Below are 20,312 nucleotides of genomic sequence, written 5' to 3'. Positions count from 1 at the left end.
AAACCAGGCCACAGGCCTATTGGCACACTCACATTTCCTGACAGTGAGTCTAATCTCCACCTAATGAAAATAGGCCAGTCTATCCTTTGTATGTAGATGTTTATTTTTTCTTGAGACTCTAATATTTTTTCTTTTCTTTTATTGAATCTTTTGTTTTATATCAGGTTGGAGTGATAGGCAAGTTGCCAGGACTGTTAGTATCCTCACCTTAGCAGCCCTATGAGTAGGACTATAACTTGTTGTAAAAGAGAGTATGAACAGGTTGAAAAATTCTAGAACATTTGGATTCTAAAATCTCGTGCATATGAGGTCAGTTTCTTCTTTTCTGCAGAGTACTTTACACATTCAGTGCTCCATTCATGGAATTCTTTTTTTCAAAAAAAGATTATTTATTTGAAAGGCAGACAGTTACATAGAGGCAGAAAGAGAGAGAGAGAGTCTTCCATCCACTGGTTCACTTCCCAGATGGCGTCAATCGCCAGAGCTGCACCAATCCAAAGCCAGGAGCTTCTTCGGAGTCTCCCACATGGGTGCAGAGGCCTAATGGGCTGTTTTCCACTGCTTTCCTAGGCCATAGCAGAGAGCTGGATGGGAAGTGGAGCAGCCAGGACTCGAACCAGTGCCCATAAGGGATGCCAGCACTGCAGGCGGCTTTTATCTGCTATACCACAGTGCTGACCGCATTCATGGAATTCTTATCTCCTAATTCCTTGCTCTCACATAAATTAAAGGACTAGTCATTTTTTTTTTCCTTTGATTTATATAGGGAAAAGACAGAAACAAATGACTTTCTTGGAGGCATTTTGGAGACTCAGCAAAGGGAAAGAATGTAGGCCAGCGCCACCATAGCTCAATAGGCTAATCCTCCGCCTTGTGGCGCTGGCACCCCAGGTTCTAGTCGCGGTCGGGGCGCTGGATTCTGTCCCGGTTGTTCCTCTTCCAGTCCAGCTCTCTGCTATGGCCTGGGAGGGCAGTGGAGGATGGCCCAAGGACTTAGGCCCTGCACCCGCATGGGAGACCAGGAGAAGCACCTGGCTCCTAGCTTCGGATCAGCGCGGTGCGCCGGCCGTAGCGTGCCGGCTGCAGTGGCCATTGGGGGGTGAACCAACGGACAAGGAAGACCTTTCTCTCTGTCTCTCTCTCACTGTCCACTCTGCCTGTCAAAAAAAGAGGGAAAGAATGTAGAGTTTGAGCTCTGAAAGACCTTTCTGGGTTTTTTTTTTAATCATATGTTTTTAATAGCTTTATTGAGATATAATCCATATACCATATAATTCACACATTTGATCTTTTTTTTCCTTTTTTTCTTTCTTTTTTTTTTTTTGACAGGCAGAGTGGATAGTGAGAGAGAGAGAGACAGAGAGAAAGGTCTTCCTTTTTGCCGTTGGTTCACCCTCCAATGGCCGCTGCAGCCGGCGCATCTCGCTGATCCGAAGCCAGGAGCCAGGTGCTTCTCCTGGTCTCCCATGCGGGTGCAGGGCCCAAGGATTTGGGCCATCCTCCACTGCCTTCCCGGGCCATAGCAGAGAGCTGGCCTGGAAGAGGGGCAACCGGGATAGAATCCGTTGCCCCGACTGGGACTAGAACCCGGTGTGCCGGCGCCACAAGGCGGAGGATTAGCCTGTTAAGCCACGGCGCCGGCCACATTTGATCTTTAAGCTTTTAAAATTTGAGAGGCAGAGAGAGAGAGAGAGACCAATAGAGATAGAGAGCTCCTATCTGTAGATTCACTACCCAAATGTCCAGTGCCAAACTGGGAGCTGGAAACTCAATGTAGGTCTCATGCATAAGTGGCAGGAACCCAACCGCTTGAGCTGTCCCTGCTCCCTCCTGGGACCCATGTTAGCAGGAAGCTGAAATCAAAAGACATGAATCTGAAACACAGGCATCCTAACTGATGGCTTTACTGCTAGGCCAAATGCCTGCCCCCAGTCCACTTCATTGATTTTTAGTATATTCACATTTAGTATATGCACATTTGTGCATCGCTACTACAAACAATTTTGTAACATTTTTATCATGACAGAAAAAGTACTGTATCTTAGCCATTTTTCTCCCACCCTGTCCCTCAGCCCTAGGGAATCATTAATGTCCTTTCTGTCTCTGTGGATTTGCCTATTCTGGACACCTTATTTAAATACTTGTATTGTAAATACATATATTATGTAAGTCATACATAATATATGGTCCATTGTGACTGGCTTCTCTCGGCATTTTTTGTTGCTGTTGTTAAAGGATATGTGTTTGAAAGGCAGAATAGGGGGGTGATCTTCTATCCTCTTACAGCTGCTGGTTCACTCCACAAATACCTGCAATGGCCAAGGCTGGGCCAAGCTGAAGTCAGGAGCCAGGAACTCCATCTGGTCTCCCATGTGGGTGAGATGGACCCAAGTACTTGGGCCATCTTCTGCTGCCTTCCATGACAAATTAGTGGGGAGCTGGTTTAGAAGCAGAACAGCTGGGGCTGGAACTAGCACGCCAATATGGGATTCTGGCATTGTGGGGAATAGCTTAGGTCACACCACAACATGAGCCCCTAACTTAGCATGTTTTTAAGGTTCATCCATATTTATAGCATTTTGTTGTTGGTTGGTTTTTTTTTTTTTTTTTTTTTTTTGACAGGCAGAGTGGATAGTGAGAGAGAGAGACAGAGAGAAAGGTCTTCCTTTTTGCCGTTGGTTCACCCTCCAATGGCCGTTGTGGCCGGCACATCGCGCTGATCCAAAGCCAGGAGCCAGGTGCTTCTCCTGGTCTCCCATGTGGGTGCAGGGCCCAAGGATTTGGGACATCCTCCACTGCCTTCCCGGGCCATAGCAGAGAGCTGGCCTGGAAGAGGGGCAACCTGGATAGAATCCGTTGCCCCGACCGGGACTAGAACCCGGTGTGCCGGTGCCGCAAGGTGGAGGATTAGCCTGTTAAGCCACGGCGCCAGCCAGCATTTTTTTTTTTATTGCTGATATTTCATTATCATATTTTGTCTATCCATTCATCAGTGGTGAATGAATGGTAACATTTGAGTTGTTTTTATTTTTTGGCTATTATTAATAGTGATGCTATGAATTTGAGTGTACAAGCTTTTCTGTGGACACATACACATTTTTAAACTTGTTTAATGAAAATTTTTAAACAGAAAATAGAGAAATATAGTGAATCCCCATGTACTTATCACCCACATCCAATATTTATTTTTAAAGATTTATTTTTATTTATTTGAAGGGCAGAGTTACAGAGAGAGGGAAAGAGAAAGAGAAAGATCTTCCACCTGCTGGTTCACTCCTCAAATGGCCAGGTCTGGGCCAGGCTGAAGCTTGAAACATCATCTAGATCTCCCACTGGGTGCAGGAGCCCAAGGACGTGGACCTTCTTCCACTTCTTTCCCAGGCACATAAGCAGGGAGCTGGATTGGAAGTGGAGCAGCTGGGACTAGAACTGGTACCCATATGCCATGCAGGCATCGTAGATGGTGGCTTAACCCATTATGCAACACCACTGGTCCCTTTACATTTTTTAAAGATTTATTTATTTATTTGAAAGAGAGAGAGATCTTCCACCCGCTGCTTTACTCTCCCTCTCTCTCTCTCTTTTTTAAAAGATTTATTTATTTGAAAGTCAGAGTTACACAGAGAGAGAAGGAGGGACAGAGATAGGTCTTCCATCCGCTGGTACATTCCCCAATTAGTCGCAATGGCCGGAGCTGCGCTGTTCTGAAGCCAGGAGCCAGGAGCTTTTTCCCGGTTTCCCATGCAGGTGCAGGGGCCCAAGGCCTTTGGCCATCTTCTACTGCTTTCCCAGGCCATAGCAGAGAGCGGATCGGCAGTGGAGCAGCGAAGACTTGAACCAGAGCACATATGGGATGTTGGCACTGCAGGCGGCAGCATTACCCACTAGGCCACAGTGCCAGCCCCATAGTTTACTTTCCAAATGGCCACAATGGCTCGGGCTAAGCCATGTCAAAGCTAGGAGCCTAGAACTCCATCCAGGTCTCCCACATGGATGGCAGAGGATCAGGTACCTGGGACATCTTTTGCTGCTTTCCTAGGCACGATAGCAGGAAGCAGGATCAGAAGTACAGCAGCTGAGAGTTGAACTGATGCTCATATTGGATGTGGGCATTGAAGGCAGCAGCTTAACCCCACTGTGCCACAATGCCAGCCACTGATCATTTTTTTTTTTTTTATTAGATCTTATTTTAGAAAACACTTGGACTTAACCAAGGCTTTCAGAGAGTGTGTCTCACCAAAGTATTCCGAGCTATAGGAGATGTGGGGGCTCATTCTTTCTGCAGCCAGTCCTCTTTCTTATCTTTTGGGAATCCTGAGAAAGGAGGACAAAATAATGTGATTTCTGCCGTATTTACATGGTTGCTCTTTTTTTTTTTTTTTACTATTTTGTGCCGTGTTCATTGTTTTGTGCCTCATTTTGATAGAGATTCTAAGTCTGTACATAGGCTTTCTGAGACCCTTCTCGTGTCTAGTTTCTTTATATTTAGAGGTGGAGCAGATATTAGGCTAGAGGTAAGCTGAACATGGGAGCATGGATGAACTTGCCACTATCCATGTAGCCTATGTTTTTCCCCTATACTAATATGAGCAGAGACTTGACTTTTTTTGTGTAGTAGATGGCATTTTAGCAGTGGAGTGACTCAAGTCATGATATTCTTTCTTAAATATAGTGTGTTCATTGTTGACAGACCTACAGAGCAAAATTTTTACTCTAATTATGTCTGACTTTAGAGATCATCTTGGTTCATTCTCATTTCTATCCATTTAATATTATATTGCCATCTCAAAATTTCCCAGATTCTGGATTCTCACAGGTGGCATTCTTTGTAGAGGAGGTGGTAAAGTTTATTCCTGATACCCTTTCATGTAGTTACTTATAGCTGTTGCCCAGTTTTACAACTTGAACAAAGACAGGACTGGTAAATAATAAAAGGCAACTTTTTGATATTCTGCTAGTGTCTTAGAGATAAATATTTTTAAAAAATTTTTATTTTATTTGTTTGAAAGAGTTACAGAGAGAGGTAGAGACAGAAAGAGAGGTCTTCTATCCACTGGTTCACTCCCCAAATAGCGACAATGGCCAGAGCTGAGCTGATCCAAAGCCAGGAGCCAGGAGCTTCCTCTGGGTCTGCCACATGGGTGCAGGGTCCCAAGGACTTGGACCATCCTCCACTGCTTTCCCAGGCACATTAGCAGGAAGCTGGGATCAGAAGTAGAGCAGCTGAGACTTGAACTGGCACCCACATGGGATGCCACTGCAGGCAGTGGCTTTACCTGCTGCACCACAGTGCTGGCCCTGAGATAAACATCTATTAAAAAAGGAAGAAAAGCCGGTGCCGCAGCTCAATAGGCTAATCCTTCGCCTGCGGCGCCGGCACACTGGGTTCTAGTTCCAGTCAGGGCACTGGATTCTGTCCTGGTTGCCCCTCTTCCAGGCCAGTTCTCTGCTATGCCCCGGGAAGGCAGTGGAGGATGGCCCAAGTCTTTGGGCCCTGCACCCGCAAGGGAGACCAGGAGAGGCACCTGGCTCCTGGCTTCGGATCAGCGAGATGCGCTGTCCGCAGCGGCCATTGGAGGGTGAACCAGCGGCAAAAAGGAAGACCTTTCTCTCTGTCTCTCTCTCTCACTATCCACTCTGACTGTCAAAAAAAAAAAAAAAAAAAGAAGAAGAAGAAAAGTCATTTTTAGAAATACACAAAAAAACAAAAAGTGGCTACCAGAAAGTATAAAAGACACCAATAATTTACTCTGGAATGTGAGTAGTTGGAAACACTTTTATTTTTCATTCAGTTTACCTAAAAGTTACATGCTTAAAGTATTTATTTATTTATTTATTATTTCTATCTGTGATTTAAGTTAGAAACTTTCTTTTTAGATCATAGAAGTTCTGTGTCCATAGTGCCCAAAAAGATTTTGTGTTATATGTGGTATAGAACTCTGAGCTAAAAGAACAGCTGTCCCATCTTGTATTTTTCTTCACACCACAAAATTTGAGACTTTTGTACTTCCATGAAATTAGAAGGTATAGTGAGCCAAAACACTTGCTTTCCTGGGCACAAGATTAGCATGTGCTTGTGGGTTTCCAGACAAGGAAGGAGACAGGGTGACAAAACAGGCCAATAAGGCAGTTTTGTGGTTGTTAATATATGAGCCAGCAAAACAAAGCATTGGAGTATCTTCTAAAACTTATGAGAAAATCGTGCTAATTAGATAGATCAGTAGTTAACAGAATTTTCCTACAATGACACCCCCTTTTTTCAGCTAAGTATTATACAGAACTTTAGTATGTAGACAGAAAATTGAGACCAGTATGATTTCAGTGAGCCCTGATGGTTCTGCTTTCCTAGCACCTCCATTAGGTAGCTTTTTATACTTCCATCCACTGATTCACTCTCCAAATGACCGCAACAGATGGAGCTGGGCCATGTCAAAGCCAGGAGTCAGGAGCTTTTTCTAGGTCTCCCACATGGGTACAGGGGCCCAAGCATGTGGGCCATCTTTTGCTGCTTTCCCAGGCACATTGGCAGGGAGCTGGATTGGAAGTAGAGCAGCTGCATCTTGAACTGATACCAATATGAGATTCTGGCCTCACAGGTGGCGGTAGCTTTACCTGCTTCACCACAATACTTGGCCTCTTCTTAAACTATTTGGAATTTCTGTGGAACATCTTAAAAACCATTGATCTGGGGCCAGTATCGTGGCATAGTGAGTAAAGTGGCTGCCTACAGTGCCGGCAATCCCATATGAGCACCGGTTCGTGTCCCAGCTGCTCCACTTCAATCTAGCTCTTTGCTATGCCTGGGAAAGCAGTGGAAGATGGCCCTGCACCAGCACGGGAGACCCAGAGGACGCCCCTGGCTCCTCGCTTTGGATCCGGATCAGCCCTAGCCATTGCGGCCATCTGGGGAGTGATCCAGCAGATGGTAGACCGATCTCTCTCTCTCTCTCTCTCTCTCTCTCTCTGCCCCTGCCCCTGCCCCTGCCTCTGCCTCTTTATAAATCTGCCTTTCAAATAAAATAAGTAAATCTTTAAAAAAAATTGAACTGATGTTTCTTAAAGGTTTAAGTGCATACAGATCACCTGAAAATCTTGCTAAATATGGATTCTGGTTCATTAGGCCTGAGATAGAGCCCGAGAATCTGTATTTGTAGCAAATTCCCAGTTAATGCTGATGCTATAGGTTCAGACCATATTTTTTCTTATAAAGATTTATTTATTTATTTGAAAGTCAGAGTTACACAGTTATACAGAGAGAGAAGGAGAGGCAGAGAGAGAGACAGAGAGAGGACTTCCATCCAATGGTTCAATCCCCAATTGGCCACAACAGCTGGAGCTGCATCAATCTGAAGCGAGGAGCCAGGAGCTTCTTTCTGGTCTCCCACATGGGTGCAGGGGCCCAAGGACTTGGGCCATCTTCTACTGCTTTCCCTGGATATAGCAGAGAATTGGATTGGAAGTAGAGCAGCCAGGTCTCGAACCGGCGCCCATATGGAATGCCAGTGCTGCAGGCCCCCAGAGCACATTTTTAGGAGCTAGTATTACCTAGTATGGTGTTAGGTAACCTATGACTCTAGTCTTTTGGTGGTGTTTTCACATCTCCTACGCCCTGGCATGATACTCTGCATCCACAAAATTTAGTCGAAGAAATTAGCTTGAGTTCTGTCTAGGTATATTGGTAATAAAAGAGTACTTTGGGCCGGTGCCGTGGCTCACTTGGTTAATCCTTTGCCTGCAGCACCGGCATCCCATATGGGCACCAGATTCTAGTCCCGGTTGTTCCTCTTCCAGTCTAGCTCTCTGCTGTGGCGCGGTAGGGCAATGGAGGATGGCCCAGGTACTTGGGCCCCTGCACCCACATGGGCGACCAGCAAGAAGCACCTGGCTCCTGGTTTCGGATTGGCACAGCTCCAGCCATGGCAGCCATTTGGGGAGTGAACCAACAGAAGGAAGACCTTTCTCTCTCTCTCGCTGTCTCTCACTGTCTATAAATCTACCTGTCAAATAAATTTTAAAAATAATAAAAAAATAAAAATTAAAAAAACAGATACTTTGGGTCTGTGTTGTGGCATAGTATGTTAAGCCTCTGCCTGCGATGCTGGCATCCTCAGCTCCCTGCTAATGTGCCTGGGAAGGCAGCAGATGATGGCTCAAGTCCTTAGGCCCCTGCACCCATGTAGGAAACCTGGAAGAAACTTTGAGCTCCTAGCTTTGGCCCTGCCCAGCCCCAGATGTTGCGGCCATTTGGGGAGTGAACCAGTGGATGGAAGATACCTCTCTGTCCCTCTCTCTCTCTCACTCTGCATTTCAAAGAAATAAAAAATAAATCTTAAAAGAAATGAAAGGGTATTTCAAAAAACTTGTAGAGGGGGTTGGCTTTGTGGCATAGCGAGTTAAACCTCTGCTGGCATCCCATCCAGGTTCCTGTTTGAGTCCCAGGTGCTCCACTTCCAGTTCAACTCCCTACTAATGTGCTTGGGAAAGCAGGGGAAGATGGCCCAAGTCCTTGGGCCCCTGCTCCCACATGAGAGACCTAGAGGAGGCTCCTGGCTCCTCGCTACCTAGCCCTGGCCATTGTAGCCATTTGGAGAGTGAACCAGCAAATGGGAGATCTCTGTCTCTCCTTCTTTATCTCTAAACAAACAGTGCCTTTCAAATAAATAAAATAAATAGTTAAAAAAAATTGGGGTGGCCATCACTGTGGTGTAGTGAGCTAAGCCTCTACGTACGGCGCTGGCATCCCATATGGTTACCAGTTCGAGTCCTGGCTGCTCTTCTTCTGGTCCAGCTCTCTACTATGGCCTGGAAAAGCAATGGAAGATGGCCCAAGTGCTTGGGCCCCTGCCACCTGCGCACATGTGAGATCCAGAAGAAGCTCCTGGCTCCTGGCTTTGGATCAGCTCAGTTCTGGCCATTGCTGCCATTTGGGGAATGCACCAGCAGATTGAAGACCTTTCTCTCTGCCTCTCCCTCTCTCTGTCTGTGGCTCTACCTCTCAAATAAATAAATGAAATCTTTTTAAAATTTTGTGGAAAATGAAAACAAAAGTAATTATTTGGATACAGTTTTTTTTTTCAAATCTGTGCATAATTTTTTTCATACTATGCATTTTCTATTAATCTTTTCCAGGACTACTCTCTGCGTGGATTTCAAAATTTTTTTCCACCAAAACAGGCTTATCTTTCAATTCCATTTCCATGAACTTTTTACCCTTTGAATAGAGGCTAATAAAGCTGCTGTGTCCCTGGGGAAAGAGATAGGAAAAGTTCCACAAATTAGACATAGATATATTCTTGTACTTTATGGTTACTGTCTTTTTCTCTAAGCATTCTATAATCCATTTCCAAATGTGTTTCTCATCCTTGTCTAATCTGGCTTTTTCCAAGTCCGTTCTATTTACTGGTACTTTCTCTTTCCTCAGGGATGAGCTGACTGATGATTCTGTCTTCACTAGAAGCTCCCAATGCTCTCGTGGTCTTGAGCGATACATTTCCCGGGAGGAGGGACCTCTGAGTCCCTTCTTGGAACAACTTGATGACTACCGAACGAGAGAAACTTTTCTGCATCGATCTGATTATAGTCCCCATATCAGTTGTCGTGATGAGCTCTTGCGGGGTACAGAACGGAACAGAGACAAACTCAAAGGCTCATACTCTGTACGATCTGAGGAAAGGAACCGGGAGGCCAAAAGGCCCCGTTATGATGACACTGAGAAGATACACAGCGTGGGAGGGGAGCACCCAAGTTTTACGTCAGGAACTCGGAACTATCGACAACGGAGACGAAGCCCAAGTCCTAGGTTTCTAGACCCTGAGTTTCGAGAGCTGGACCTTGCCAGGCGAAAACGAGAGGAAGAAGAGGAACGAAGTAGGAGCTTGAGTCAGGAGCTGGTGGGAGTGGATGGCAGCGACACTAGCTGTTCCATCCCTGGATTGTCAGGTGTCCTGACAGCATCAGAGCCAGGGTATTCTTTGCATCGGCCTGAGGAAGTATCTGTGATGCCCAAGAAGTCCATTCTGAAGAAGCGGATTGAGGTAGACGTGGAGCCTTCTATGCAGGTCTCTGTTGAATTTCTTCTGAGTCTCTTGCTAGTCCCTTTGATATCTTAAAGCCTGGTTACTTTTCTTGGAGCTGTGTCCCTAATGTTATCTTTGTAATAAATACTGGACCAACATTGTTATGTCAATGAACTATATCTTCTAAGGCTCCCCAAACAAAACTATAGGCCTCATAATGTGTCAGTAGAGCTCTTCTCTTGCCATATATTAGGTTTTTTAGGCAAATGTTTCAAAGAGTATCTGTTCTTTTTTCATTAAATTTTGGATAGCCCTGAAAGGGATCTTTGAATATGGGTTTCTTAGAAATGAAGTGTGAAGGGCAAGGATAAGAGTTGACCTGAATTTTCTCATCTGTTTTTAGAAAGAAGACAAAGTATATGAATTGTAGGACATTAAACCAGAAATCAGATGATTCTGATTTCCGACCCACCTCTGCTACCAACTTGCTGTGTGGGTTTTAGACAGATCACCTCACCATTCTGGGTCTTGATATTTTTTCCTTTGTATGAAAAGGTGATCAGGCAGGTCCACTAGTTTTTAGCCATCCTCTTAGGAGCTTAAAGCTTCTGAAGAAGGTCCCTAGAGAAGTCAGGAGGAGCTGATGATTTAGGAGTCCACAGTTTCTGTCCCCATTGTAAAGCAGCTCCATTTTTATGCTTTTTTTGTGGGGCCCCATGGAAAAGAAAACAAGCCAGGGATCTCTAAAATCCTATTTCATTCACATTCCTTGATGAAGACTATGGTAAATGAGCAAAGGTGAGGATTCTATCCAATCTGCCTCACTTCTGGTTTCTCCTTGGTACAGCAGAGAGATGTGCAGAAATCTTGAACCTGGCTAACGACAGTCTTCTCCCTTATATCTAGACTGATATATATATCCTCTATTAATTCAGGAAAAACAGTTTCTCCTTGTGTTCTGAGATTCTGTGTAGGAGCTAAATTAGTTGTTTGTCTTTGCAGCTTGAGAATTTTTCCAGCACTGCCAGCTCCAGCCAGGATCACCCTCTCTACTCTTCACACCCGTCTCTTCCACTGAGTGGTGCTATTGCTGCTTTTGCCTCAGAGATTGAGAACAAGGGAACTATGGCAGAGACTGCCTTGAAAGAACCTCATGGCAACCTCTACCAATGGGGTACCCTTCCTGGGTTGCCCAAAGACAGCAGTCCTCACAGAGAAAATTTTGGAAGTTTTTTATGCCGCAAGGAGAAATTGGATTTGAAGGCTGAGGGACCTGAACGACACACAGACTTTTTGCTGCCCCATGAGAGAGCCAGCCAGGATGGTAGTGGTTTTTCCCGCATTCTGAGCATGTTAGCTGATTCTACCAGTACGCAGGAAAAAAGGCGACGTAGCTTCCCTGACATTGAGGATGAGGAGAAATTTCTCTATGGTGATGAAGAAGAGGATTTAAAGTCAGAGTCCCCACCAAAGCCCCTTGGGGGCTCTGAGAGTGAAATTATGAGGCAGAAGGCAAGCTCCCTACCCTCTTCAGCTCCAACCATAAAGCTAGAATCTCTAGAAGAGACTAATCCAGAATATGCCAAGATTCATGATTTACTGAAGACCATAGGGCTGGACATTGGTGTGGCAGAGATCAGTAAACTGGCTGCGCGTACCCAGGAACGACTTCATGGCAAAAAACCATCATCACGCTCTTCAGCTGACCGCCGTTCCTCAGTTGACCGGCACTTTTCCTCAGTTGATCACCATTTCTCAGCTGATCAACGTTCCGCAGATCCCCACAGACTGGAGAGTAGGGAGGCACACCATAGTAATACGCACTCTACAGAGGTGTCCCATCCGCACCCAGCCTCCCCTGTGGATCCTTACCTTCTCACACAAAATAGCCCTGCATTCCTAAAATCTGACCATCCAGTGGGTCATATTTCAAGACCAGACATGGTTGGCAGTGGGTTTCAGTCATCTGTTACAGTCAGGTGCTTGTTGCCATCAGCCCCATCTACCCCTATTAGACTTCCACATTCTGCTTCTTTATCTCAGTTTCATATGCCAAGGGCCTCGCAGTTTGCTGCAGCCCGGATACCTTCAAACTACCAGGGACCTGCCATTCCCCCTACCTCCTTTGATGCCTATAGGCATTATATGGCATATGCAGCCTCAAGATGGCCCATGTACCCCACCTCCCAACCATCAAACCACCCTCTATCTGAACCACACAGGATAATGCCAATAACCAAACAAGCTACTCGTAGTCGTCCCAATCTCCGTGTGATCCCCACTGTGACTCCTCACGAAACCAAACAAGAGGAGTCAGTGCTAGGCTCAATTCCTGTTGCCCAAGTGCCTGTCCAGATGTCCATCCCTTCACTCATAAGATATAATCCAGAGAAGATCTCTGATGAGAAAAACCGTGCATCCCAGAAGCAGAAGGTAAATATTTGCTTTGGATATTCTGTGTCTATTTTAACATAAATTGATATTTATCTTTTAGAGGGGATTGAAAATTTATAAGGCCCTGTCACTTTCACCCTTTCAGGTTTGCTGTCATTACCTTGAGTACTGTGTATAGCTCCTCTGTTCTTGCATGTTCTGCCACTATGGCTAAAAGAAAGTCTGACCCTCTGTCCCACTGTGATTACCAGGCTTTTAAATATTTTTAATTTCTTTTTGAGAGGTGGAGAGAGAGAGCTCCCAACCACTGGTTTACTACCCAAATACCCATAATAGACAGTTGGGCCAGGTGAAAGCTGGGAGCCAGAACTCAATCCAGATCTCCCACAGGGGTGCTAAGGACTCAGCCATCTACTGCCTTCTAAGGTGTGCGATAGCAGGAAACTGGAATAAGGAGCAGAGCTGAGACTTAAACCCAGGCTCTCCAAGATGGGATGCAGGTGGCATCTTGGCCACTTCCCCAAATGCTCGTGCCCTTCCCACATTATTAAGGTTTATTTCTCTATATTAATTGTCTTAGAACACTCTAGGCAGGAACTAGAAGATTTGAAGTTTTCAAATGACTTCATTAGAGGATAGAAAACAAAAATTGAGTTGGGTGAAGGAGAATCAATAAATCTATTTCATCCCAGTGAATTTGGGATCATTCTGTAGTGATTATGGATGTTGAAAGCTAATAATTAAACCAGAAAATAAGCCTATTCTGGTTTACTAATAGGAGTAATAACAGACTTTTTTTTTTTAAGATTTTATTGGGGCTGGCACTGTGGCATAGTGGGTAGATGCCTGAGTGCCAGCATCTCATTGGTGTCGGTTCAAGACCTGGCTGTTCCACTTCTGATCCAGTACTCTGCTGTGGCCTGGGAAAGCAGTAGAAAATGGCCCAAGTCCTTGGGCCCCTGCACCCAGATGGGAGACCTTGAAGAAGCTCCTGGCTGTTGTGGCCATCTGGGGAGTGAACCAGTGGATGGAAGACAGACACTTGCTCTCTCTCTCTCCCTGTTTTTCTCTCTTTCTCTCTTTCTTCCTCTGCCTATCTATAATTTTGCCTTTCAAATAAATAAATTTTTAAGAAAAAGATTTTATTTATTTATTTAAGACATACAGTTACAGACAGAGGGAGAGACAGAGAGAAAGGTCTTCCTTCCACTGGTTCACTCCCCAAAAAGCTGCAATGGCCGGAACTGTACTGATCAGGAGCCAGGAGCTTCCTCCCGGTCTCCCATGCAGGTGCAGGGGCCCAAGCACTGGGTCCATCATCTTCTGTTTTCCCAGGCCATAGCAGAGAGCTGGATTGAAAGAGGAGCAGCGGGGACTGGAACCAGCGCCCATATGGGATGCCGGTGCCACAGGCAGAGGATTAACGTACTATGCACCAGCCCCAATAACAGACTTTTATGACCTTTTTTAATTTGAAAAAGCACTTTTATTTATTTATTTTTAAGATTTATGTATTATTTATTCAGAAGGTAGAGTTACAGAGAGACAAAGACAGAGAGAGAGGGAGAGAGGTCTTCCATCCACTAGTTCACTCCCCAGATGGCCACAAAGGCTGGAGCTGTGCCAATCCAAAGTCAGGAGCCAGCGGCGCTGTGGCTCAACAGGCTAATCCTCCACCTTGCGGCGCCAGCACACTGGGTTCTAGTCCCAGTCGGGGTGCTGGATTCTGTCCCGATTGCCCCTCTTCCAGGCCAGCTCTCTGCTATGGCCCAGGAGTGCAGTGGAGGATGTCCCAAGTCCTTGGGCCCTGCACCCCATGGGAGACCAGGAGAAGCACCTGGCTTCTGCCTTTGGATCAGCACGGTGCGCCAGCCGCAGCGCAGCAGCCATTGGAGGGTGAACCAACACAAAGGAAGACCTTTCTCTCTGTCTCTCTGTCTCACTGTCCACTCTGCCTGTCAAAAAAAAAAAAAAAAAGTCAGGAGCCAGCAGCTTCTTCCGGATCTCCCACCAGGTACAGAGGCCCAAGGACTTGGGCCATCCTCCACTGCACTCCCGGGCCATAGCAGAGAGCTCGGAAGTGGAGCAATTAGGACTCAAACCCCATATGGGATGCTGGCACTGCAGGTGGAGGCGTTACCCACTACACCACAGCGCCAGCCCTGAGAAAGCAGGTTTTTTTGTTGTTGTTGTTTTTTGTTTGTTTGTTTTAGGATTTATTTATTTATTTGAAAGTCAGAGTTACACAGAGAGAGGTGAGGCAGAGAGAAAGAGAGGTCTTCCATCCGCTGGTTCACTCTTCAGATGGCCACAGTGGCCAGAGCTATGCCGATCTGAAGCCAGGAGCCAGGAGCTTGGAGCTTCTTCCGGGTCTCCCATGCAGGTGCAGGGACCCAAGGACTTGGGCCATCTTCCATTGCTTTCCTAGGCCATAGCAGAGAGCTGGATTGGAAATGGAGCAGCCGGGACTAGAACCGGCACCCATATGGGATTCCGGCTTCAGGCCAGGGCGTTAACTTGCTGCACCACAGTGCTGGCCCTGAAAGCAATTTTTATATTGTCGAAGTTCACTGGGTTTCCAGGCTATGGGAAGGGAGCAATAACTTGGATAAAGATGTAATAATTCTAGATGTATTAGAGTAGGAAGTGAAAGTTATGTAGGGATGAGGAATACAGAGAAAAATTTTGAGTGGAAAGATTAATATGTACTGTTAATAGCTAATAACTCTGTTTAGGAACATAAAAATATAATGTGTATAAATTTGGTTTCCTCATAAAATAATACCTGAGAAAACAGGCATGCTGGCCTACCAAGCATGATGTCTTGAAGATTGATAATCCAGTCTCGATTTTAGTGCACTTCCTGATTCCATTGCTTGACTGGATGGGTGAGGCTGTATAAAAAAAAAAAAAAACAAACTGAGAAAACAAGAAGAAAAAATTGGAGGGCCATTTTGGGTTTTTTCCCAGTACAAAGTTTAATCTTTGAAAAGGCAAAAATTAATTTTCTGTTGTAGTCAGATACTCTGAACTTCAGCCTTTAGTTTTATTAAAGCCTTTTGGGAAAAGGGGGAATAGGTTTAATAAAGTTTTTGAGAACTGAGCACTTTCTCTTTGCTTTTAAGATCCTGGGACTTAAGTCAGGGCTGAAAATACATAGCTTTTTCTCACTGATTCATTATAGATAAGGCATATTTGCTTTTTTCCATTAGGTGTAGTAATACAGTAGGTCTTGAGTTTTAGAGAAGATATACATGGATTTCAAATCCACTTTTATTGTGTAACTTGTTACCTAAGCTTGCATATCTTCAGTTTTGTGTGGTAGAATAGAGAAAATATTGTGAGGGTTGAATGCAGTGCAACTAATAGTGTCCCTCACCCCTAACACCTACTAGTTTCCTTCTCCAGGGTTCCCTCTGGGCTCAGACCATTATTAAATAGTTCCTGTTAGTGGCTTTAGGATGTTCTTCCATAAAAGCAATACTTTATGGACAGTGTAGAACTACACTGGATAATTCTATTCTGGGACTTAGGTTAGAATGAAATACTAATTTGACTATCAGGCAGCTCCTTACTCTACAGGCATTTGATTTAAAAAAAAAAATTTATTTATTTATTTGAAAGTCAGAGTTACACAGAGGAGAGGCAGAGAAGACAGGTCTTCCATCTGCTGGTTCACTCCCCAATTGGCCACAATGGCCGGAGCTGCACCGATCTGAAGTCAGGAGCCAGGAGCTTCTTCTGGGTCTTCCTATGTGGGTACAGGTTCCCAAGGACTTGGGCCATCTTCTACTGCTTCCCCAGGCCACAGCAGAGAGCTGGATCAGAAGTGGAGCAACCGGGACTGAAACTGGTGCCCAAATGGGATGCTGGCACTGCAGGTGGCGACTTTACCCAGTATGCCACAGCGCCAGCCCCCTGCATTTGATCCTTAGCTTTAGATAATGTCTAGCATGAGGGCTTCTCGAAAAGAGCAGTAGAAAAGGGAGGATATCAGAGGCTGCAGGACTCTTTCCCATTTTATACTTTGTAGGTTATTGAAGAGAGGGAAAAACTAAAGAGTGACCGGGAAGCCCGCCAGAAGAAAATGTATTATCTCAGGACTGAGTTGGAGCGGCTTCATAAACAACAAGGTATCAGACAACTCCTTTGCATGACTGCCTTTTTGTAGTAACCTGAGTAGGAGACCCAGATGAAAAGTTTTAGGTTCTCTCAGATAGGTGTTCAGTTACTTTACAATTTTTTTTTGACAGTGTTAAACTTATAGAAAAGTTAAAATAATAGTGCAAAGAATTCTGAGGTGCTCTTCTATATTAACATTTTGCTACATTTGCTTGATTCTTACATTTCTCCTTGTGTGTATATATAATTTTTCCTGAATTCTTTGACAGGTAGTTGTAGATACAAAGTTCGTTTATTCCTAAATGCTTAAGTCTGTATTTCCCAACAACAAAGATTTCTTGTACATAACCATAGCATAAAATGTACAATACAATACTATTATGTAGTCTGTGCTATGTCCTTTATAGCAAAAAAAAAAAAGATTATTCATATTCAGTTGTCATGTTCTTTTATCTTCTTTAATCTGTAATAGTTTATGAGTCTTTGTATTTTATAACATTAACATTTTAGAAGAGGCCACACATTTTGTAGAATGTCTTAACTGTGGTTTGTCTGATACTTTCATTAGATTAAAATTAATATAACTTTTGGCAGAACATCACAAAAGTGATGCTGAGTTCTTTCAAGGTGTTGATTTGGCTCATTACTGTGATGTTAACAGTGATCATGATTGGGTTAAGGTGGTATCATCTAGATTTCTCTACCGTAAAGTTACTATTTTATCCTTTTGTTGTTGTTGTTGTTAAAAGATTTTATTTATTTGAGAGGTAGAGTTACAGACAGAGAGAGGGAGAGAGAGAGAGAAACATCTTTCATCCTCTGGTTCACTCACCAGATGGCTGCAGCAGTCAGAGCTGAGCTGATCCGGAGCCAAGAGCCAGGAGCCTCCTCCAGGTCTCTGAGGCTGGCGCAGGGGCCCAAGCACTTGGGCCATCTTCTACTGCTTTCCCAGGCCTTAGCAGAGAGCTGGGTTGGAAAAGGAGCAGCCGAGACTTAAACTGGCACCCATATAGGATTCTGGTGCCACAGGCGGAGGTTTAGCACACTATGCCACAGTGCTTTCTCTATTTTATACTTTTTAATTAGTATCTGCTACCTTGAGACCACATAAATATTTAGTTACTCTTCAGACTTCCATATTGTAATTTTAGCATCCACTGATGACTCTTGCCTGAATCAGTCATAACTGATATATGGTCATTAAATAGTGATTTTTAATTTCATCATTCCCTCTACTTTTATAATTGGCTTTCTATCACAGAGAGGTACTTCATAGTCTTACCCCCATTTATTTGTTTGTATCAGTGGGAATTAATGGATTATTTATTCAGTAAATTATAATCTTTTATTATTACTGATTTTCATGCTCCAATTATCCCATATTTGGCCAGTGGGAGCCCCTTTGAGTTGACTACTGTTTCCTTTTGATATGTTCTCATCCTTCCTTTTGAATCCAAAAAGATGTTTCATGATGCCTTTTTATTCCATCTCTTTATACTTCTGGGAATTCACATACACATGAGGAAAGAACATAACAAAACTATATACAGTAGCTAATGATAGTATAAAAGAACAAAGAGGAGCCAGCGCTGTGGCATAGCAGGTAAAGCTGCTGCTTTCAGTGCCAGCATCCCATATGGGCGCCAGTCCGAGTTCCAGCTGCTCCACTTCCAATCCAGCTCCCTGCTAATGTGCCTAGGAAAGCAGCGGATGATGGTCCAAGTGCTTGGGCCCCTGCAGTCCCGTGGGAGACCTGGAAGAAACTTAAGGCTCCTGGCTTCAGATCGGCCCATCTCTGGCTGTTGCGGACATTTGGAAAGTGAACCAGTGAATGGAAAATCTCTCTCTCTGCCTCTGCCTCTGCATTTCTGTAACACTGCCTTTCAAATAAATAAATATTTTTTTTAAAAAAAAGAACAAAGAAGGAGAAGATATAATTGCTTCATTCTAGATCTGGACTATTTAGGGATGAGAAACTTACTTACCCTGTGAGAATCAATCCATGGGGACCTGCAGTTTGGAACATTAGGCCAACCTGAGGCAAAACCTAAAACTCAATGGAGAAGTTGATAGGGTATGCTTAAATCGGGTAAAGTCAAATAGGTGACCGAATATTTTTTTAAGATTTATTTACTTATTTGGCCGGCGCCGCGGCTCACTAGGCTAATCCTCCGCCTTGCGGCGCCGGCACACCGGGTTCTAGTCCCGGTCGGGGCACCGATCCTGTCCCGGTTGCCCCTCTTCCAGGCCAGCTCTCTGCTGTGGCCCGGGAGTGCAGTGGAGGATGGCCCAAGTACTTGGGCCCTGCACCCCATGGGAGACCAGGAGAAGCACCTGGCTCCTGCCATCGGATCAGCGCGGTGCGCCTGCTGCAGCACGCTACCGCGGCGGCCATTGGAGGGTGAACCAACGGCAAAAGGAAGACCTTTCTCTCTCTCTCTCTCTCTCTCACTGTCCACTCTGCCTGTCAAAAAAAAAAAAAAAAAAGATTTATTTACTTATTTGACAGAGTTAACAGAGGGAGGGGGAGGGGGAGAGGAAGAGGGAGAGAGGGAAAGAGAGAGAGAGAGAGAGAGAATATGTTCCATCTGCTGGTTCACTCTTCAGATAGCTGCAATAGCCGGGGCTGGGCCAGGCTGAAGCTAGGATCCAGGAGCTTTTTCCAGGTCTCCCACATGGGTGCAGGGACCCAGGCACTTGGGCCATCTTCTGCTGCTTTTCTCAGGCTATTAGCAGGGAGCTGGATCGGAAATGGAACTGCTGGGACTCAAACTGCGTCCACATGGTTTGCCAGTGTTGGAGGTGGCAGCTTTACCTGCTAAACCACAGTGCCGCCCCTGAATGTTTTTCTTTTTTTACCCTCTGAATCCTTCTTTGTCTCTCTGAAGAGAAGCTATTTGTTGGATTCATAGTTATAGTACTTAACAAACATTTTTAGAGGACACATGCACACAAACTTACAGACCTTTCTGTCTGTAGGTCCTTAGCCAGTTACCTTCCACAAAAGATAATGTCATCATCCAACACTTGCCTTAATGGAATCTTCAGCTGAATCAGCCCGTGTGGAAGGGAAGTGGGAATAGATACGGTAACCGTAACTCTCGGACAGATTACACTTTCAAGTGAAAAGTGACTTGTCCTGACTTATTTTGTCTGTGTTTCTTTTTGTTGTTGAAATTTGGCTATCCAGGGGAAATGCTTCGTAAGAAACGAAGGGAAAAAGATGGCCACAAAGACCCACTTCTGGTGGAGGTGAGTCGGCTTCAGGATAACATCATGAAGGACATTGCAGAGCTGCGGCAAGAGGCAGAAGAGGCAGAAAAGAAGCAATCTGAGCTGGACAAAGTGGCTCAGATCTTAGGAATTAACATCTTTGAAAAATCTCAGAAGTCTTCAAATGACAGTAAAGAGCCTTCAGAGAAGCCTGGGAAAGCAGAAAAATCTAAGAGCCCAGAAAAGGTGTCATCCTCAAACTCTTCCTCCGACAACAAGGTAACAGCTCAACTTTTCCATTTTTAATTCTGCCCTCTTCCTCCACCCCCAGACTGCTACAGAAGCTTTCTAACCATTTTCTTAACTACCTACTCTTGTTAGTTACTCTCTTTCAGAATTTTAGTACTTTATTGTTGCCCACAAAGTAGAATCTAAAATCCTCAATGGTCAGGGCTTTCCATGTTCATGTTCTATGATTTTTTTTATGATTTTTTTTTTTTTTTTTTTTGACAGGCAGAGTGGACAGTGAGAGAGAGAGAGAAAGATTTTCCTTTTGCCGTTGGTTCA

At 44.7% G+C, this 20,312-nt stretch overlaps 1 protein-coding gene across 4 annotated transcripts in view; it reads left to right on the top strand.

Moving 5' to 3' along the window:
- The window catches only part of ZNF318 (zinc finger protein 318), a 46,597-nt gene that overhangs the window by 5,870 nt on the left and 20,415 nt on the right, over positions 1 to 20,312 (top strand). For all 4 annotated transcript variants that reach the window (XM_062186158.1, XM_062186161.1, XM_062186160.1 and 1 more), the window contains exons 3-6: positions 9,422 to 10,058; positions 11,019 to 12,449; positions 16,444 to 16,543; positions 19,723 to 20,024. In XM_062186158.1, coding sequence (XP_062042142.1) covers positions 9,422 to 10,058; positions 11,019 to 12,449; positions 16,444 to 16,543; positions 19,723 to 20,024 — 2,470 coding nt within the window. The remainder of the gene's footprint in view (positions 1 to 9,421; positions 10,059 to 11,018; positions 12,450 to 16,443; positions 16,544 to 19,722; positions 20,025 to 20,312) is intronic.

This window comes from Lepus europaeus, chromosome 3 (genome assembly GCF_033115175.1).
Source record: "Lepus europaeus isolate LE1 chromosome 3, mLepTim1.pri, whole genome shotgun sequence".
Classification (NCBI taxonomy): Eukaryota; Metazoa; Chordata; class Mammalia; order Lagomorpha; family Leporidae; genus Lepus; species Lepus europaeus.
The sequence above is the reverse complement of the archived record's forward strand: the minus strand, read 5'-3'. Positions and strand labels throughout refer to the sequence as shown.